At 43.4% G+C, this 16526-nt stretch overlaps 3 protein-coding genes across 3 annotated transcripts in view; 1 reads left to right on the top strand and 2 right to left on the bottom strand.

Moving 5' to 3' along the window:
* RGSL1 (regulator of G protein signaling like 1) overlaps positions 1-16526 on the top strand; it is an 85610-nt gene that overhangs the window by 5941 nt on the left and 63143 nt on the right. Inside the window, exon 2 of the mRNA XM_039881301.1 lies at positions 5338-5502. The gene's annotated coding sequence lies outside the window, so the exon portion shown is untranslated. The remainder of the gene's footprint in view (positions 1-5337; positions 5503-16526) is intronic.
* On the bottom strand, positions 685-1602 carry LOC120617590 (transmembrane epididymal protein 1A-like). The gene has a single exon (XM_039881309.1). It carries the CDS (start codon positions 1600-1602, stop codon positions 685-687), a length of 918 nt encoding a protein of 305 aa, XP_039737243.1.
* On the bottom strand, positions 10331-11343 carry LOC120617591 (transmembrane epididymal protein 1-like). The gene has a single exon (XM_039881310.1). It carries the CDS (start codon positions 11234-11236, stop codon positions 10331-10333), a length of 906 nt encoding a protein of 301 aa, XP_039737244.1. The 5' UTR covers positions 11237-11343.

The following is a 16526-nucleotide window of genomic DNA, read 5'->3' as shown; positions in this document are numbered from 1 at the left end:
ATGGGAATAATAAAGTACGAAGCTGGGTACGACTTGAACATTTGGATTCAATAACAATTTCAGTTTTGCACATTTGACCTGTGTTACTGTATTAAAGCACTAATAAAGTCTCACTTTATTATTTTGAATTTGAAACTGAGCCAATCCTTACAAGTTGGGGGGAGGGGAAAGAGCATAATTTCAACCTGTATAAATCAATGATAAATTCTCTTTATGCTACTTCCACATGGTGGCACCACTTTGGTGAGCAAACAGAAGTACACGATTTCCTTTATCAGCATGAGACTTGAATGATTCTAGTTTCGAATTGTGAGAGATTATTCCCTCAGGTAAAAGGCAAACATTTGTGCCTAGAGAAGCAGCCGGTGACAGCATGGCTGGTGGACTCTGCTCCCCTCCCTTCACAGGCCTCCCTCGCATCACTGTCTCTAACCCCCATGGCTTCCCTGCACACTTAGCTGTTCCCCTGGTCCTCTCCCCCCACCACACTAAGCCTCAGTGTCCCCTTCTCAGGCCCCTCTCTCCTCTCTCCTCAGCAATTAGAGGCTCAGGGATGGGAGATGGACCAGCAGGTAGAGACCAACTATTCTCCTTCATGGCCATTACCTTTACTGAGAACCAAAGGTACACATGTCTGAGAGGACCCACAGGGAGGAAGAAGGGGTGGACAATGTGCCAGGCATCCTAGGCCCTGTCTGAGAGTGAGCTCTCTGAAAAGAGAAGAGCCTGGTCACCTTTCTCTGATTCTTCCACTTCTGGCAGCAATTTGTAGACGGGTCCTTCAGTGTTCATGCAATATGGATTTTCTTTGAACCTTGTCAACTTCAGGCTAGGTCTATACCAACGATGCCAAATAGAAGAGACGCCATAGATTCCCAACAGGCACAAAGCGTTGATCATCACGTGCCAGCAGAAGAAGGTGGTGATAAACATGATGTCGCTAATGTCATCATCCTGCCACGGGTAGCCGGTGACTGGTCTGTAGAGAATAAAGCCTGCCTGCACCAGCCAGGAGCCCATCATCAGAAACAGAAAGTTCTCAATCAGCGAGAGGTGAAATGTGTTGGGAGCCCACAGCTCTATGGTCAACACCAGCATCAGCAGGAACACCACCAGGATGAGCAGAGAATGAATCTGCAGCTCGATCCCTGCTGAACCCTGAACATGTGACATCAACAGCATCAGGAGCACGTAGAAAGCCAGGACCAGGGTTCCTTTTTCTAGGAGCACACACCTCTGAGGCAGCAAGTTCTTGCTCACGACATCTACACAGCCATTGAGGGTGAGGAGGATGAACATGGTGAGGTGCTGCCACTCTTTGGGGTGCATAAATCTTGGTGGCACTTCCTTGTTCATCAGTCTCAACCCTCCTTTAATGCAGCTGATCTCATAAGCTATCAGCGTGGAGCCGGTCACCATCTTCAACAAACCTCTGTAGGATATTCCCCAAAGCCTGGCCCATCTTCCCTTATTTTTGGGAGACCATGAAGGATCCAAGAGAGATTCATTGACTATCACAGCTTTGGAGACCACTATTGCCTGATACAGTCCATAGGAGACTAGAAACAGCCCCGGGTACACATGGCCGATAAAGGTTCCCATTGAACTACAGATCTGCCTAGCGATGGAGACAAAAGCAAAACTTGGGCGCGTCCACACACCTTCCGGGGCCACTTGAAGGTCTGGGCTTTAGAAAGAATTGCCTTCCACCAACTTTTATCGTCTCAGCCCACCCACTGCTCCCCCGCAAAGAGGAAATGCCTCTTGAATCAAGCCTACAGCTGGGGTGGTGTAAAGTCTCATTGTTCCATTCCATTGTGGTACATTGGGAACTGGCTCCGGTCAAAGAAGAAAGCTGATGAACGTGCTTCTAGGGGCCACCCCTCTATGGCCCTTGAGGCGCTTCTGGTCATACCTTTCACTTAATCCCAAGGCTTCCTTCCCCTTATACTGCTCAGCACTCAGAGAAGGAGAGAGGAGCATGGGATGGGGCCAGGGGTTGCCATGATCTCCAGGGGAAGACTGGGCACTCACAAACCCTCAAGTACCCTTCAGTACCTCTCAGACATAACTTAGGTCCAATTGTAAACCCTTCTCTCTGGACACACTTACAGACGTTTGGATATGTAACCGTGTAATACGCACATATCGTCTATTTGGCTTTTCTGTTTTATAGACACATTGTGAAGATGACCAAGAAAGCTCCCTTCACCTCCTCCCCTTACCTCTTCACGTCCTTGCCCCACCCCCTACCCCTACTTCAACATCTCTACTGGCCAGTAAATGCATCTGAAAGCTACCTTTTGATATGATTTTAGGGACAGTGGTGGTTTTGTGGTATGTAAACCTAAGCTTGAGTCATGCTTCCCAGAATTCCTTATTATATGGCTCTAGGCTGAATTGGCCACATGAGAAATTTACCTGAGAATCTGAAGGTGGAGTGAGGCAGCAACCTCAGCACACTCGGCAGCTGTAGGTGCCAGGCGCCCCTGTACCTCGTGCATTCTGTTACTGATCTGCCAGCTCACCTCCTGGGCAGGGCCAGCAGCTAGGCCTACAGCTCTCTAGCTTCTCTTCTTGCGAAGGGACCAGCTTCTTTTGCAGGTCACCTGCCACTGAAGTATGAGGTGGTGAGAGGCAGACATGAGCTCTTTGGTCCTCATAGGTTTCAGTTTGTCCTTGCTCTTCCCTACCTTAATGTCATATACTTCTTCCTGACTGCTGCCACATTGATCTGAAATGACCGCAGGCCCAAATCACGGCAGAGGCCACAGCCTTCCGTAGACTTCTTCGCTACAAATGTATAAAGTATAATATCCATATTCCATATAACTCTGCTCCCATGATCCGTCCCTAACTGATACAAGGGATTAAGGTATAATCCTTAAAATGCAGATACTATTGAGAGGAGTGACTTCAGGAGCTAGTGTTGGCCATTTGTATTTTAATGTGAATTAGCCCATCAGCTGCATTTATCTACTAGTGTCTAATGTCCGTTGGAAGACAGAGTCCTAGGTAGAGGGGGTAACAGCCACCCATTATAAAGCAGAGGATGATGGGGACCAAAGTACAAGGAATGTGAGGCATGCCCTGGGCCCACACATCGTTCTGAGTGTATTACAGGAGGCATATGGAAGAGGAGGTTTTCTGGGAGTACTGAGCGGGGAGCAGGTCCACTCAACATGAGCTGTGCTAACACTATAGTCTTTTGCAAAATCATCTGTCCTCACAGCACAGGCAATGCCCTTGGGCAGGGAGGCAGGGCGAGCATGCTGACAGCGCCCCTAGTGGAGAGGAGAATTCACACCCAGGTGACAGTACTGCCTCTGAGCCCTCACTCCCATTCAGATACCTACCCTTTTCTCAAGTCCACTTATTTCTGGAAAAAAATAAATCTCTCTCTGTGCTTGAGGATGGCAACACTTCAGAGTGCTTCTTGCTATTGAGAGATTTGGTGGGGCAGGGGATTTGAGTATGAAGGCAAGTTGGAAAAACAAAGCTTACTTTTGCATTCTGAAGTAATTTGTATTGCTTATTTTAAATTTTAGTTCTAATGTAGTCATTGTAGACATCAGGTAAAATGTCTAAGCAAAAAGAACATTAAAAATCACCTGTAATCCCACAATGCAGAGGTGACCACTGTCGTCATTGAGGTATAGAAACACAGTTGAAGAAGGCAGCGTGAGCAGGTGACAAATGCATTGACTTATCTGAAAATAATTGAGTGTTCAACTTTCTATTAAGGTGAAAATAAAAGGGCATGAATATTGTTGCACAGAAGTGAGCATCTTTATCTCCTGTCTGTATTTCTCTTTCGGCGAATTTCCAAAACACTCGGAGAGCACTGTAGAGCTCAATGCTAAGAGGAGGGAGATTCAAAGTGATAGATTTTGTGTCAGTGAGAAGAGAACCCTAGGGATTCTCTTTGGTTCTAAAATTTGCTCTGGGAGAAGCACAGGGTTCAGCGATGCTGAGCCAGAGAGCAATGGTCTGCAGGCCTCCAGGGGGGATGCATTTGGTCTCCCTTAGTGTTGCCTCTAGCATTTTGAGGCTGTGGTCCAGGTGAGGTGGAGGCAGCAGAGCTTATTTCGCTCCCACACTCATCTCCCAGTTGTCCCTGGCAGCCAGGGGAGGGGAGAGAACAGCAGCACTGATCCAAGAGCAGTGCCAGGTTGAAAGTGGCATGGATGAAGACAGGTAGCCCCAACTAACGTCCTATGTGGGATGCTCAGACCCCCACCTTGGCCACCAGCGCTACATGTTGTTCATTGAAACATGAACATCCTGATCTCAACTTTGAAGATAGGGATCACCCATCCCAAACCAGACACTGCCCACGAGTAGCCGAGAAGGAAGCCAAGGGGGGTGAATGATTAGCAGAACTGGCAGACGGCTCCCGAGCCTGTGGACACCGAGTGGACACCTGGAAAGCTGTTTATGAGGAAAACTCAGCTTGATCCTAAGAGCCTTTGGAGGTCATTCACGGCCTGGCTGCACCACAGCAAGAGCCCGCCCCCCCGCCCCCGCCGCCAGATCTGCCTCCCCCACCTGCTACCCCACACTCTGGAGGGGCTTCACACATAGCTGCTGCCATTTGTCTGGCATGAAATTCCAGAATGAGCAAGAAAGTCTTCAGAAATTCAGCAAATATGCATTTACTAACTACCGTGAATTCTACTAAGTGCCACAGGGCATGTAAAAAGTATACAGTATAGTTCATGTCTTCAAAGAGCTTACAATTTAGTTGAAGGCTCACACCCCAATACACACACACACACACACACACACACACACACACACACAAACATGCACATACACCAGAGACATTAGAGAACTATACTCTGTTCCACAGAGATCAAATGTCACATATGTAATTTCAAATTTTCAAATAGCAACATTAAAAAACCTTAAAAAGGTGAAATTAATTTAAATGAGATATTATATTTAAACTAATATATCCAACCTGTTATTTCAACATGGTATTAATGTGAAAATTATAAATGAAATATTTTAGAGCTCTTATTTCATACTAAGTATTCAAACTCTTGCATATATTTTACATTTAACAGCACATCTCAATTCAGACAAGCCATATTACAAGTGCTTCATAGCTTCGCGTGGTTAGTGGCTGCTATGTTGGCTTATGCAGATTTAAACAGTATAGAATGACATGTCGGGTGAGTTTTAAAGTTTTAGGGAAAAGAACGGTTCATGGAGGAGGTAAAAGTTTGGTCAGAGATGGCATCTGGAGAGCCACACTATAAACCTCTCAGTGGCTGGGGGATTTTATATGGTACTGTCCAAAAGCATCTTTCAATTTACCTCCTTTCTCTTTAGGAAGGCCATTGTCATCGTCATCATCATCACCATCATCTCATCAACATCATCATCATAAAAAATGATTACAACTCACCTTGCTGCAAGGCAGAAAAGCACTATAGGAAGAGAGAAAGCCAGAGGCTGGAACCACACAGGGAGCATGTCCGTGGAAATCGGCACAAGGTCAGACAGGACCCATGTTCATGCGCCAACTTTCATCTTATTTCAAGTACGGGTTACTAAGCCTTGAGCTTTGTCACTGACTTACCAAAACAAGGCTCACAAGGGATGGTAAACAACATTCTAATCTCTTAGTTCGAAAGGACATATATGCTTTATTTTTCCTTAGGATACCAGCTCGTGATTTTCTCCTGAAATTTTCTGTAATGTGAGTTTCATACTTCACTGCATAAGCAAGGTTTAAATTTCACAGTTTCTGTAACTAATTTCAAGTACTTTTCAATGTTCACATTTCAATGGCTGCAAATTTCTTTTTCTTCTGGAAACTTTTGATAAGGTGGAAGCACATACCTTACCTCTGTTATACCTATTTCTTCTCTTATGACTATGCTATTAACTCATACTCATGGCTGAGGACAGAACGCAGAGACCATGGGTCTGCTTTTCCATAGGTCATTTTGCTTCCAAACCAAAATATGCATGCCCAAATTAGGAGTTAGGTTTCACTGCCTCTTGTTTAGGACTCTTAATTCTGCAATCTGGGAACCCCACTATAAATTTCAAAATTCATTGTAGGAGATACACCTATCTGACTACCGAAAAATCTTGCTCCCTGTTTTAAATTGGTTAATTATTATATGTTGTCTACCAAGCCTCCAAGAGGCCCACTGGAAGTTCATGTAAGTTTAACCCCTGGCCCTCAAGTTTGATGTGACAGACCACCCGAAGGATTAAGTTGATTACTCTCACTCAACTCTCTCTTCTGCCTTCAGTATCTCAAAGTCTGGAATTCTCTTGCGCCCTGTCCAAGCCACTGTTTATGGGGGCTAGGAAATGAGAGTCACAAAAGCTGCCTTTTGATTATAGACACAGAGCATAAGAACTTGATGGTCTTGAAGCTTCTCATTCTCATTAGGATCTCTGCTTCATTTTGGGTACAATCTTCTAGTAACACATCTCAAAGAACTACAGTGTTTCTTATCACTGACCAGTGCTGGATAAACCTTTGCCCTAAATTAATACCACCTGTATTGGTTTTATATTGCTGCATAACAAATTAACATAAATTTAGGAGCTTAAGCAACACAAATTTATTTTCTCACTGTTTCCATGCGTCAGGAATCCAGCATGGGTTAGCTGAGTCCTCTGCTCAGAATCTCACCAAGCTGAAATCAAGGTGTTGGCTGGGGCTTTGATTCTCATCTGAGGTTCAGAATCCTCTTGCAAGCTCACTGGATGCTGACAAAATTCAGCTCCTCGCAGTTCTAGAACCAAAGCTCCCGTTTTCTTGCTGCCTGTGAGTCAGGGCCTGCTGTCAGCAACTAGAGGTTTCTTGCTATGTCCCCCCTCCTGCCCCCGCCCCATAGGAAGTTCATAACTGGAAGTTCCTCCGGACCATCAAGAGTACATCTCCTTGATGATTCACCTTCTTATAAGGACCTCACCTTACTAGGCCAGACTCACCCAGAACAATCTCCCTTTTCACTAATTCAAACTTGTTATGGCAGACTGCGAGGCTAATATTGATGGTGTCATGGGACTAGGATACTGCCAGCATGAGGTGGCCCTAGAGACAGGAGTTAAGAGAATAAAACCCCTAATCTCACTCTCTTCTCCATCCTCCTGCCAAACCTCATCATTGGCTAAGCATCGTCTTGAAGCCAGAGGATAAGGGAACACACCAGGGACAGTCTCCTGGGACTGAGAACAGGAGGGAGATGACAGATGGATTTAGGGGGCAAACTGAAGATATACAGCATGTCTCTTTAGGCTATAGTTAGGGTAACCATAAGTCCTGATTTGTCTGGAGCTATTTGGTTTTTACCTGTTGTCCGTCTGGGTGCAAGAATTAATTTTGCCTCTTTTCCCTTTCAAATGTCCAGGTTTGAAAGATTAATTATATGATCACATTAGTTATAGGTTAAAATCCAGCTGGATCATTATTCACATGGAGATAGAGTTTGCTGTAGGGTGTGTTGAGTGAAGCAAGTCATCACACTCATCAAGATGACCTCTCTCCTGATTGTCCTGTGGTCCTAACCATCCTCGACAGGTGTAAGGAGAAAACTTAAGACCTTACGAAGTTAATGAGAACACACCTACCTCCCAAACCTGAATCGTATGCCCCTTATTTTGTTACTTCACCTTGGAGATCTTTTCATGTCAGGACAGACATATCTCCCCTGTTCCTTTTAACTCTTGCATAGTACTCCATAATTTATTTAATCATTCCTCTATTAGTAAGCATTTATTATTTAAAATTCTTTATGGGAACAATGCTTCAGTGACCATTATTATACATGTTCTTTGTGTAGATATATGTGTATTTCTGGAATAGATGCCATTTTAAGAGTTCTTAGCTACAGACAATAAGAATCCATTCTGACTAGTTTAAGAGAAAGGAATTTATTAAAATACATGGGTTAGTTCACAAAAATCATTAGAAGGGTTAGAGAAAGAGATTCCAGTTAAGTTTGAAGGACCAATGCCCAGAACTTCACTGTCAAAAGGGCTTAGGTTGCTGCTTCTGGCAGTGACCCCAGAACTGAAGGGCAAAGCAGCTTGATGATGAAAAACAAAGGTCGCCATCTTTGCTGGCACTCCTGCTGCAGGATAGAACCCCAGGCAGAGCCACTTTCTTTACCCTGCTCACTCCTGAGTTGAAGTCTGAAGTAAGTGTGTCTAATTGGTAACATGCCTGCACCCTAGCCAGTTACAGAGAGGCCAGAGATTAAGAACAAAAATCTACCAGGAAGGCAGGCCTGACAATGTGGAAACTGATCAAAGTGTTGGCAGGCTGTTTTAAAGGTGTCGTTAGGCTCACATGACAGATGTCCGCTGCAGGGAGCATGCAGTGCAATTGTCAGCTTGAAGGCTACATGCATTTAAATTATGGCACACTCAGCCCAACCAACTTCAAGAAAGTGTAGACCTATTTACATTGCCACTTACAGTGTATGATAATTCTCTTTTCCCTACATCTTCTCTGGTAATGGATAATATCATTTCTTTAATGCTTTTAACAATTTTTGACAACCTGGCAGTGAAAAAAAATCCTATTCTATTTCATTCTGCTTTTTTCTCAAAATTGGTTAGGTTAGCATATTATTTGTTTGTTTATTAAATATTTGTTCTTCTGAGACATTATATCTTCTGGCCATTTTTTTTTATACTAGGTCGCTTTTTTGTTTGTTCATCTGTTAACGTTTGAACATTTCTATATATTCTGGGTACTGATTTCTTTTTTTGTCTGTTACATGTGTCAAAAATGTCCTTCACAGTGTCCTTTTTATCTTTTTCTTCTGTCTTACTTACGGGAAATGTAAATAAAATGAGTAATCTTTTCCAAATTTTTTTCTTACTCAAGGAAGTTTTTCATGTCTTTTATTATAAAATATCTTCCTTTATTTCCTTCAACACACTTTTAGTCTTGTTACTCATGTTTAACTTTTCTATCCATCTGTAATCCTTTCCTTGTGTGTTGTATGGGGCGGAAACTAAGAGACCCCACCCCCCGCCAAATGGAAAGCCCGTTATTTCTTGCATTAATCGAGGACCCTTTCCTTAACATGTATTTAATTCATGTACTATATTTCTGTTTCTGGAGTCTCTATTGCATTACACTTTATTAACTTATGGGCCAATGGTACTTGCTTGCCCCTACACTATGATTTTAATTACTGACTATTTATAATATATTATGAAAGTTGGTAAATCAATTTATTCTTCATGCGCAGAGGACATTATATTCCTCTGGAACGTGCAGAGCAAATTAAATTAGGTGACTAGGTTATGACAAATTCTCTGCTCTTGAGGAGATTACCTTTTAGTTGGTGAGATGAAACCTCTTCCATGAGAAACAATATGAGAAAAAGGACAAAGGCTGTATCAGCAGCATGAGCAAAATAACATGGCAGATGTAGATGAGATGCCGAAGAGTCTCAGATCAAAAGAGTATGTGAGAATTTTCTGGAGAAAGAATCGTTGATGATAGTAGTGTAAGGAGATTTAATGTCAGGTATAAAATAACACTGTGTAGTAGACACGTGACTGGTGATGGCTTTTTCCAAATTGTACAGGGTATCATTTGGCAAAGGCACAAGTGTAGGACAGAGTAAGTGAAGATCTAGTAAATTGCTTGTCAGACTAGTGGTAGTTAAACAAGTAGCCGAGTTTTGCTTTGACTGGATTAGAAGTCAAGAATAAGAAATATGGTAGCATTTCATGAAAATTTTGTTTATGGGAACTTGAAAAACTGTGATATGAAACTATTCTCACTTTATATACAAAATTTGAAACAATACTAATCTACCTAAATTAAAAAATATATGTGAGATTCTTATTACTTCACCTGAGTAGGGTAAGTGAATTGTACCATGTCTGTTACCACATGGTGGTGTCAGTTTAGTTGGCAAACAAACACCTTACCATTGCAGTTTTGATTTGTGAGAAAGAAATCTTTATTCCTCAAGTAAAAGCCTGGAGAAGCAGCCGGTGACAGCATGGCTGGTGGACTCTGCTCCCCTCCCTTCACAGGCCTCCCTCGCATCGCTGTCTCTAACCCCCATGGCTTCCCTGCACACTTAGCCGTTCCCCTGGTCCTCTCCCCCCACCACACTAAGCCTCAGTGTCCCCTTCTCAGGCCCCTCTCTCCTCTCTCCTCAGCGATTAGAGGCTCAGGGATGGGAGATGGACCAGCAGATGGACCAACTGTTCTCCTTCATGGCTATTACCTTTACTGGGAACCAAAGATGGTACAATGCACATGTCTGAGAGGACCCACAGGGAGGAAGAAGGGGTGGACAATGTGCCAGGCATCCTAGGCCATGTCTCAGAGTGAGCTCTCTGAAAAGAGAAGAGCCTGGTCACCTTTCTCTGACTGTTCCACTTCTGGCAACAATTTGTAGACAGGTCCTACAGCATCCATGTGATATGGACCTTCTTCATACCCTGTCAGCTTCAAACTGGGATTGTAACAATGATGCCAAATGGAAGAGATGCCATAGATTCCCAATAGCCACAAAGCGTTGATCATCACGTGCCAGCAGAAGAAGGTGGTGATAAACATGATGTCACTGATGTCATCGTCCTGCCACGGGTAGCCGGTGACTGGTCTGTAGAGAATAAAGCCTGCTTGCATCAGCCAGGAGCCCATCATCAGAAATAGAAAGTTCTCAATCAGCGAGAGGTGAAATGTGTTGGGAGCCCACAGCTCTATGGTCAACACCAGCATCAGCAGGAACACCACCAGGATGAGCAGAGAATGAGTCTGCAGCTCGATCCCAGCTGAACCCTGAACATGTGATATGAAGAGCATCAGGAGCACATAGAGGATCAGGACCAGGGTACCTTTTTCTAGGAGCACACATCTCTGAGGCAGCAAGTTCTTGCTCATGACATCAATACAGCCATTGAGGGCGAGGAGGATGAACATGGTGAGGTGCTGCCACTCTTTAGGGTACATAAATCTCGGTGGCACCTTTTTGTTCATCAACACCATCCCATCATCAAGACAGAAGACTACATAAATTGTTAAGGTGGAGCCAGTCACCATCTTCATCAAACCTCCATAGGATATTGTCCATAGCCTGGCCCATCTTCCCTTATTCCTAGGAGGACACGAAGCATATAGGAGAGAGTCACTGGCTAGCATGGCCTTAAAGAGCACTGTTGCCTGGTACAGTCCATAAGAGAAAAGATACAGCCCTGGGTATAAATGACCATTGAACTTTCCCATGAAGTTACAGATCTTTATGACTCAGAACCTCTCTGCCCTCCTCTCTGTTGAGGACCCCTTAAGTTTTGGGCTGCATAGACAGTACTCACTTCTACCTACTTTTATCATCTCCCTCTGCCCACTGCTCTGAGACAGAATGGAAAGTTCTGGGCAGGAGCCTACACTACTGGGGTGGTGGGTCTCATTGTTACATTCCATTCTAGTACACTGGGAACTGACTTCTGCCAAAGAAAGGAGATGAGTATTTCCTGGTATGCACCTGTGAGAATGTGTGCTCTCATGAGCTATGTGTTTGGGTCTTTGAGATGTCTCTGGTCACACTTGTCCCTCTCTCGTATGGCTTGGTTTCTTATTCTCAAGCCCAGCGCTTAGAGGATCAGTGGAGATATGCGTGGACATGGAGATTATTCGGAAAAGGCCTGGGTTGCTCACAAACATTTAGGCATCTGCTAAGACTCCTTACTCATATTTTTGGTCATATAGTGAAAGCAAATGTATTCTTCCTGAACATAAAAGTTTATCAACATTTGGGTCAGGAAGCTTACATATACACATACCGACCCCTATCTGGCCTCTTTGTTTTTCTGTGACAGATTTCGGGGACCACCAAGAAAGCCCCTCATCTGCCCCTAAATCTCTCTCTGCTGGACTGTAGATGAATCTGAAAATCCACCTTTTGAGATCAGTTTTGGGATGTTAAGGTGCAATTTATTAAAATGCAGATAAGTTGAGACAATTAGATTCAGTGAGCCACTTATATTTAATGTGAATTAGCTCAACTTGATTTGCTCCTTAATTATCGTTTGCTATGTAGGTAGAAAGTGTCCTAGGCACTAGGTGACAGCCAGTTGCATCTGAGGCGCTGTATCCAAGGCAAGAATTTTTTCAGTTAGAACGGATAGTAGAGAACAAGGTATAGGGAGGGCGAGGCAGGCTCTGGGCACACAGATGGTTCTGGGTGCATTCTAGGAGGCACAGGGAATAGGAGTTTCTCTGGAAGCGATAATTGTGCTGAAGGCAGAGAAGTCCATCACTCAACACGAACCATACTGACGTCACAGTCTTCAGCAAAATCATCTGTCCTCAGGACACAAGCAGTGCTGTGGGGCAGAGAGGCAGCCTCCATGTGGCGACAGCGCCCCTGATAGAGTCGGGGAGATTTTACACCCAGGTCCCGGCACTGCCTCTGAGCCCTCAGTCTCATACACGCATCTCCCTTTCCTACACCCATTTATGTCAGAAAAATCCATACCCTGTTCATAACCTTGACTATGAAGGCCATTTCTTACCAGTGGGAAAGTAGGAACTTGAGTGTGAAAATCAGTAAGAGAAAGAGCTTAAGATTGTTTTACAGAGGGACTTGCCTTCCTCATTTCATTTTTACTTTGACTTTCTTTTCTTTTTCATACACGAGTGTGGTATAGATTGGCTAGCAAGTCTCTGTATTCATTTCCTTTTCTTTCTCTGTATGCTGATAAACTACATTTCCCATCATGTCTTGCAGTTAGATGCAGCCTGGCAACTGCATTCTAGCCAGTGGAGTGTGAATGGAAGTGATATATAGTACTTTCTAGCTTCCCCCATAAAATTGTCCCTCACATACTATTTTCATTTTTTCTGGTTTTATACAGAACATCACAGCTGATTTGGAAATCGTATGTTGTTGAGGACAGAGGCACCCTAAGATGGAAGGAACAGAGGCACCCCACGATGGAAGGGGTTTCCTGGATTACCCCCTTTTAGGAGGCCTATACACTCACTGTTCAGGAACACTCATTTTGGACTATATCTGGCCAAGAAATAAAGTTTTCTTTTTGATTAGGCAATAGATATTTTTATATATGCTTATTATATCAGATAGTTTACCCGAGCTGATGAGAAACTAATACATGGCCTTTGGCGAAATTTTAAGGAAAATCCGTAAGCAAAAAATGAGAGAAAAATAAGCACCTGCTATTCCAAACCTGACAATAACCACTATTGACATTCTGTCGTAGAATCTCAGATTTATGAAGGCAGGGTTGTGAAATGGGGAAAAAAAGATGAATGGTAATTGAAAAACCAGGATTCCAGTCCGAATTTCCTCCTAAGTAGCAGAGCTTCGATTTCTCTATTATAGAAAGGAAAGAGCTTTGACATCTATTTTCTCTAGAGAGAGATGGGGGGCAGGAGGAAGAAGAGGGGAGGGGAAAAGGAGGAGGGAAAATGGGAAGAGGAAGGGAGGGCAACATGGGGGTTATTGCATAGAAGGGAGTGATTTTGTTTACCCTATAAATTTTTCTAGCTAGTGGTCAAAACATCCAGAAAAATTCAAAGAGCTGAATGCTCAGGAGAAAGAGGTACTAAGGGAAGCTGTGATATGACACCGTGATGGAGTGAGCCATGGAGGAGAAATCTCTGGTACTCTCTTTGGTTCTTGCCTTTGTTCTGGGAAATTGCTGAGCTGCTCAGAGGGGAAGTGGCCCTCTGTGCAGCAAAGTCCATGGTTAGCTAAGTATTTACCATCACAGAGAACCAGTGCATGTTTCCGAGTAGCCCAGGTCTACCTAGAATGGACTGCAGGTTGCAGAAGTGACTGTTTTGGGTCACTAGTAACATTATCTCCAGCATATCAGAGCTATGGGTCTAAGGGACATAGTGGACATTGATAGATAAACAGATACTATTTATCTCTTGACCACCACATTTGTCTCCACCTCTTGGCCATTCCTGGCATCTGTGAACCAGTGTCCAGAAGAGGAGAGGGAACAGCACCACATGGCACGGATGAGGACAAACAGCCCCAGTTGAGCTCCCACGTGGGATGCTCAGACCCCCACCTTGGCCAGGCACCAACGCTACATGTTGTTCATGGAAACATGAACATCCTGATCTCAACTTTGAAGATGGGGATCACACATCCCAAACCAGACACGGCCCACGAGTAGCCGAGAAGGAAGCCAAGGGAGGTGAATGATTAGCAGAACTGGCAGACGGCTCCCGTGTCTGTGGACACCAAGTGCCTGAAAAGCTGTTTTATGAGGAAAACTCAGCTTGACCTCGGCCTGGCTACTCCACGGCGAGACCTCCCTCATACTTGCCTCCCCCACTTGCCACCCCACACTCTAGACGGGCCCCAGGCCCAGCCACTGCCACTTGCCTAGCTCGATATGCCAGAGTGAGCAAGAAGGTCCTTAAGAATTTGGTAAACATGAGTGCTGTGAGATAATCCTGTCTTCACAAAGCTAATAATGTAATTAAAAGCGAGAGACACACACTTGCGAAGTAGACAGATACCCGCTAGTTAGAGAATTATTTGGAATTAGAGGATGTCATTTTGAGAGATGTGTAGAGTGCATTTTAGAAGATTTCAGTGAGGAGTTGTTCATGGGGGAGGTTCGAGATTAGTCAGAATCATCCTCACATATGTCCCAGAAAACTGCTAGTAACTCAGAGGTTTTAGTGATTAGTTCTTTCAAAAGCCTTTACACCAACTGTAAAGGAATTCTTCATTTCTTCTTGTTGTGGGACAGGCAGACATGGCTAAGAATCCAGAGCTGTATTGTGCAGATTATAATGTGATGGGGCCAATTAAATGCTTGCGCCATCAGTCTCTAATGCTAAGACAAGGGTACTTGGGAGAGAAGTGGAACCCTGACAGGGATGCAGGTGAGGCTGAGAACTCTGAACTCTCTAATTGCATGGGACTTCCCTTTCTGGTAGACAAAGTGCCTCTTCCCACCTGGGAGAAAACGTCTTCCTCTGCACAGACGCCTTTTGATGACTGCACCTGGGATAATTCTGTCACCAGGGGATGCCAGTCTTTGTAGGACCCAGTCCCACCTCCCTTATTACCTCCATGTCCATAACAAGAGTAGATCCCAGTATAGCCCAGACGAGGATGTATGAAACCTGGTCTGAGGTGAGAGAGGAAATCAAAGCATCAAGAGAATGACAAGACCTCACCAATCAGTATTGGCAAGAGTGTGGGGAGTGTGGATGTGAGTGAATTCTAAAGGTGTTTGACCATGTAAAGTGAAATGGAAGGGTTGACCGAGCCACATTTATCAATATGAGTTTACTTTCCTGAGATTCTATGTTTAATATGTGGCTTGAACATCTGGGAATAGTGTAAATAGTCTGCTAGGTTGGCCAGTTGAAACCTGGACTCGCTGGCAGCTTATAGTCAATGAAGCTGACATATTGGAATTGCCCTAGCAAACTCTGGAGAAGCACTGCCAAAGAGAACTTTCTGCAAAGATGGGAATTTTCTAGCCACCTGTGGCTTCTGAGCACTTCAGATGAGGCTGGTGCAAGTAGGGAACTGAAGTCTTTATTTTAATGAATTTAAATTTAACCAGCTATGTAGATAGTAGCCATGGTATTGATTGTGCAGCTCTAGTGTGAGGAGGCCGAAGGCTCATGCAATGACAAGGAGAAGCCTTTTTCCATCTGAGCTCGCTCTGGCTGCCTCCTGCATTTGATACATGGAGTGCTCTCATTATCACTCACTTTGGAATAATTTTTCCATTTCTCTTTTTATTTTCTCTTTATCCCAGAAATTATCTAGAAGAACATCTTTTAATTTCCAAATAAATTGTCTCTTTTTTCTGTTATTATCTATTATATGTTGACAATGTTTTCCTGCTTTTTAAAAAGATGTTGTTTTTTTTTTATAAATGTTTCATGAGAAGTATTTAAATATTCCACGATCCTATTAATTTTGTATGATATGATTTCTGAGATGGGTGTGTTATGTTCTTTTAATGTGACTCTGATTTGTTCATTTCTCTTTTTATTTCTATCAGTTTTTCTTCTAGGCATATAGATGCCACAATGTTGATGCACTAAAATTCACAATTATTATTTCTTCCTGGTAAATTGAATATCATAGAAAGAAGAAAATAAATGTGTCCCTGGCAATTGTTAATGATTCTCATCTTTAGTTTTCTTTTGTCTGATATTAGCACTATAATATCTGTTTTCTTATATTATGTTTCTATTACACTTTTATGCCTATGTTTTCATCCTTCTGCGCTCAGTCATTTGAGCATATGTCCTGTGGTCAGCATACAGCTTGACTTTCCCTTTTAACCTGTTCTGGTTTGACAGGGGAATTTAAGATGCTTAAATTTATTGGTATCGTTATATAGTCGGACTGCTTTTTAAGATGCTTAAATTTATTGTTGTCGTTATATAGTTGGACTGCTTTTTAACATTTTATTGTATGCACCCATGTTCCTTTTTTGTTCCTGACTCCACTTCCTTCTTTAAGAATATTTCCATAGGAATGAGTAACTTACATTTATTA

Source organism: Pteropus medius, unplaced genomic scaffold (assembly GCF_902729225.1).
Source record: "Pteropus medius unplaced genomic scaffold, Ma_sr-lr_union100, whole genome shotgun sequence".
In the NCBI taxonomy this organism is placed as follows: Eukaryota; Metazoa; Chordata; class Mammalia; order Chiroptera; family Pteropodidae; genus Pteropus; species Pteropus medius.
This window is presented reverse-complemented; position numbering and strand designations above follow the sequence as displayed.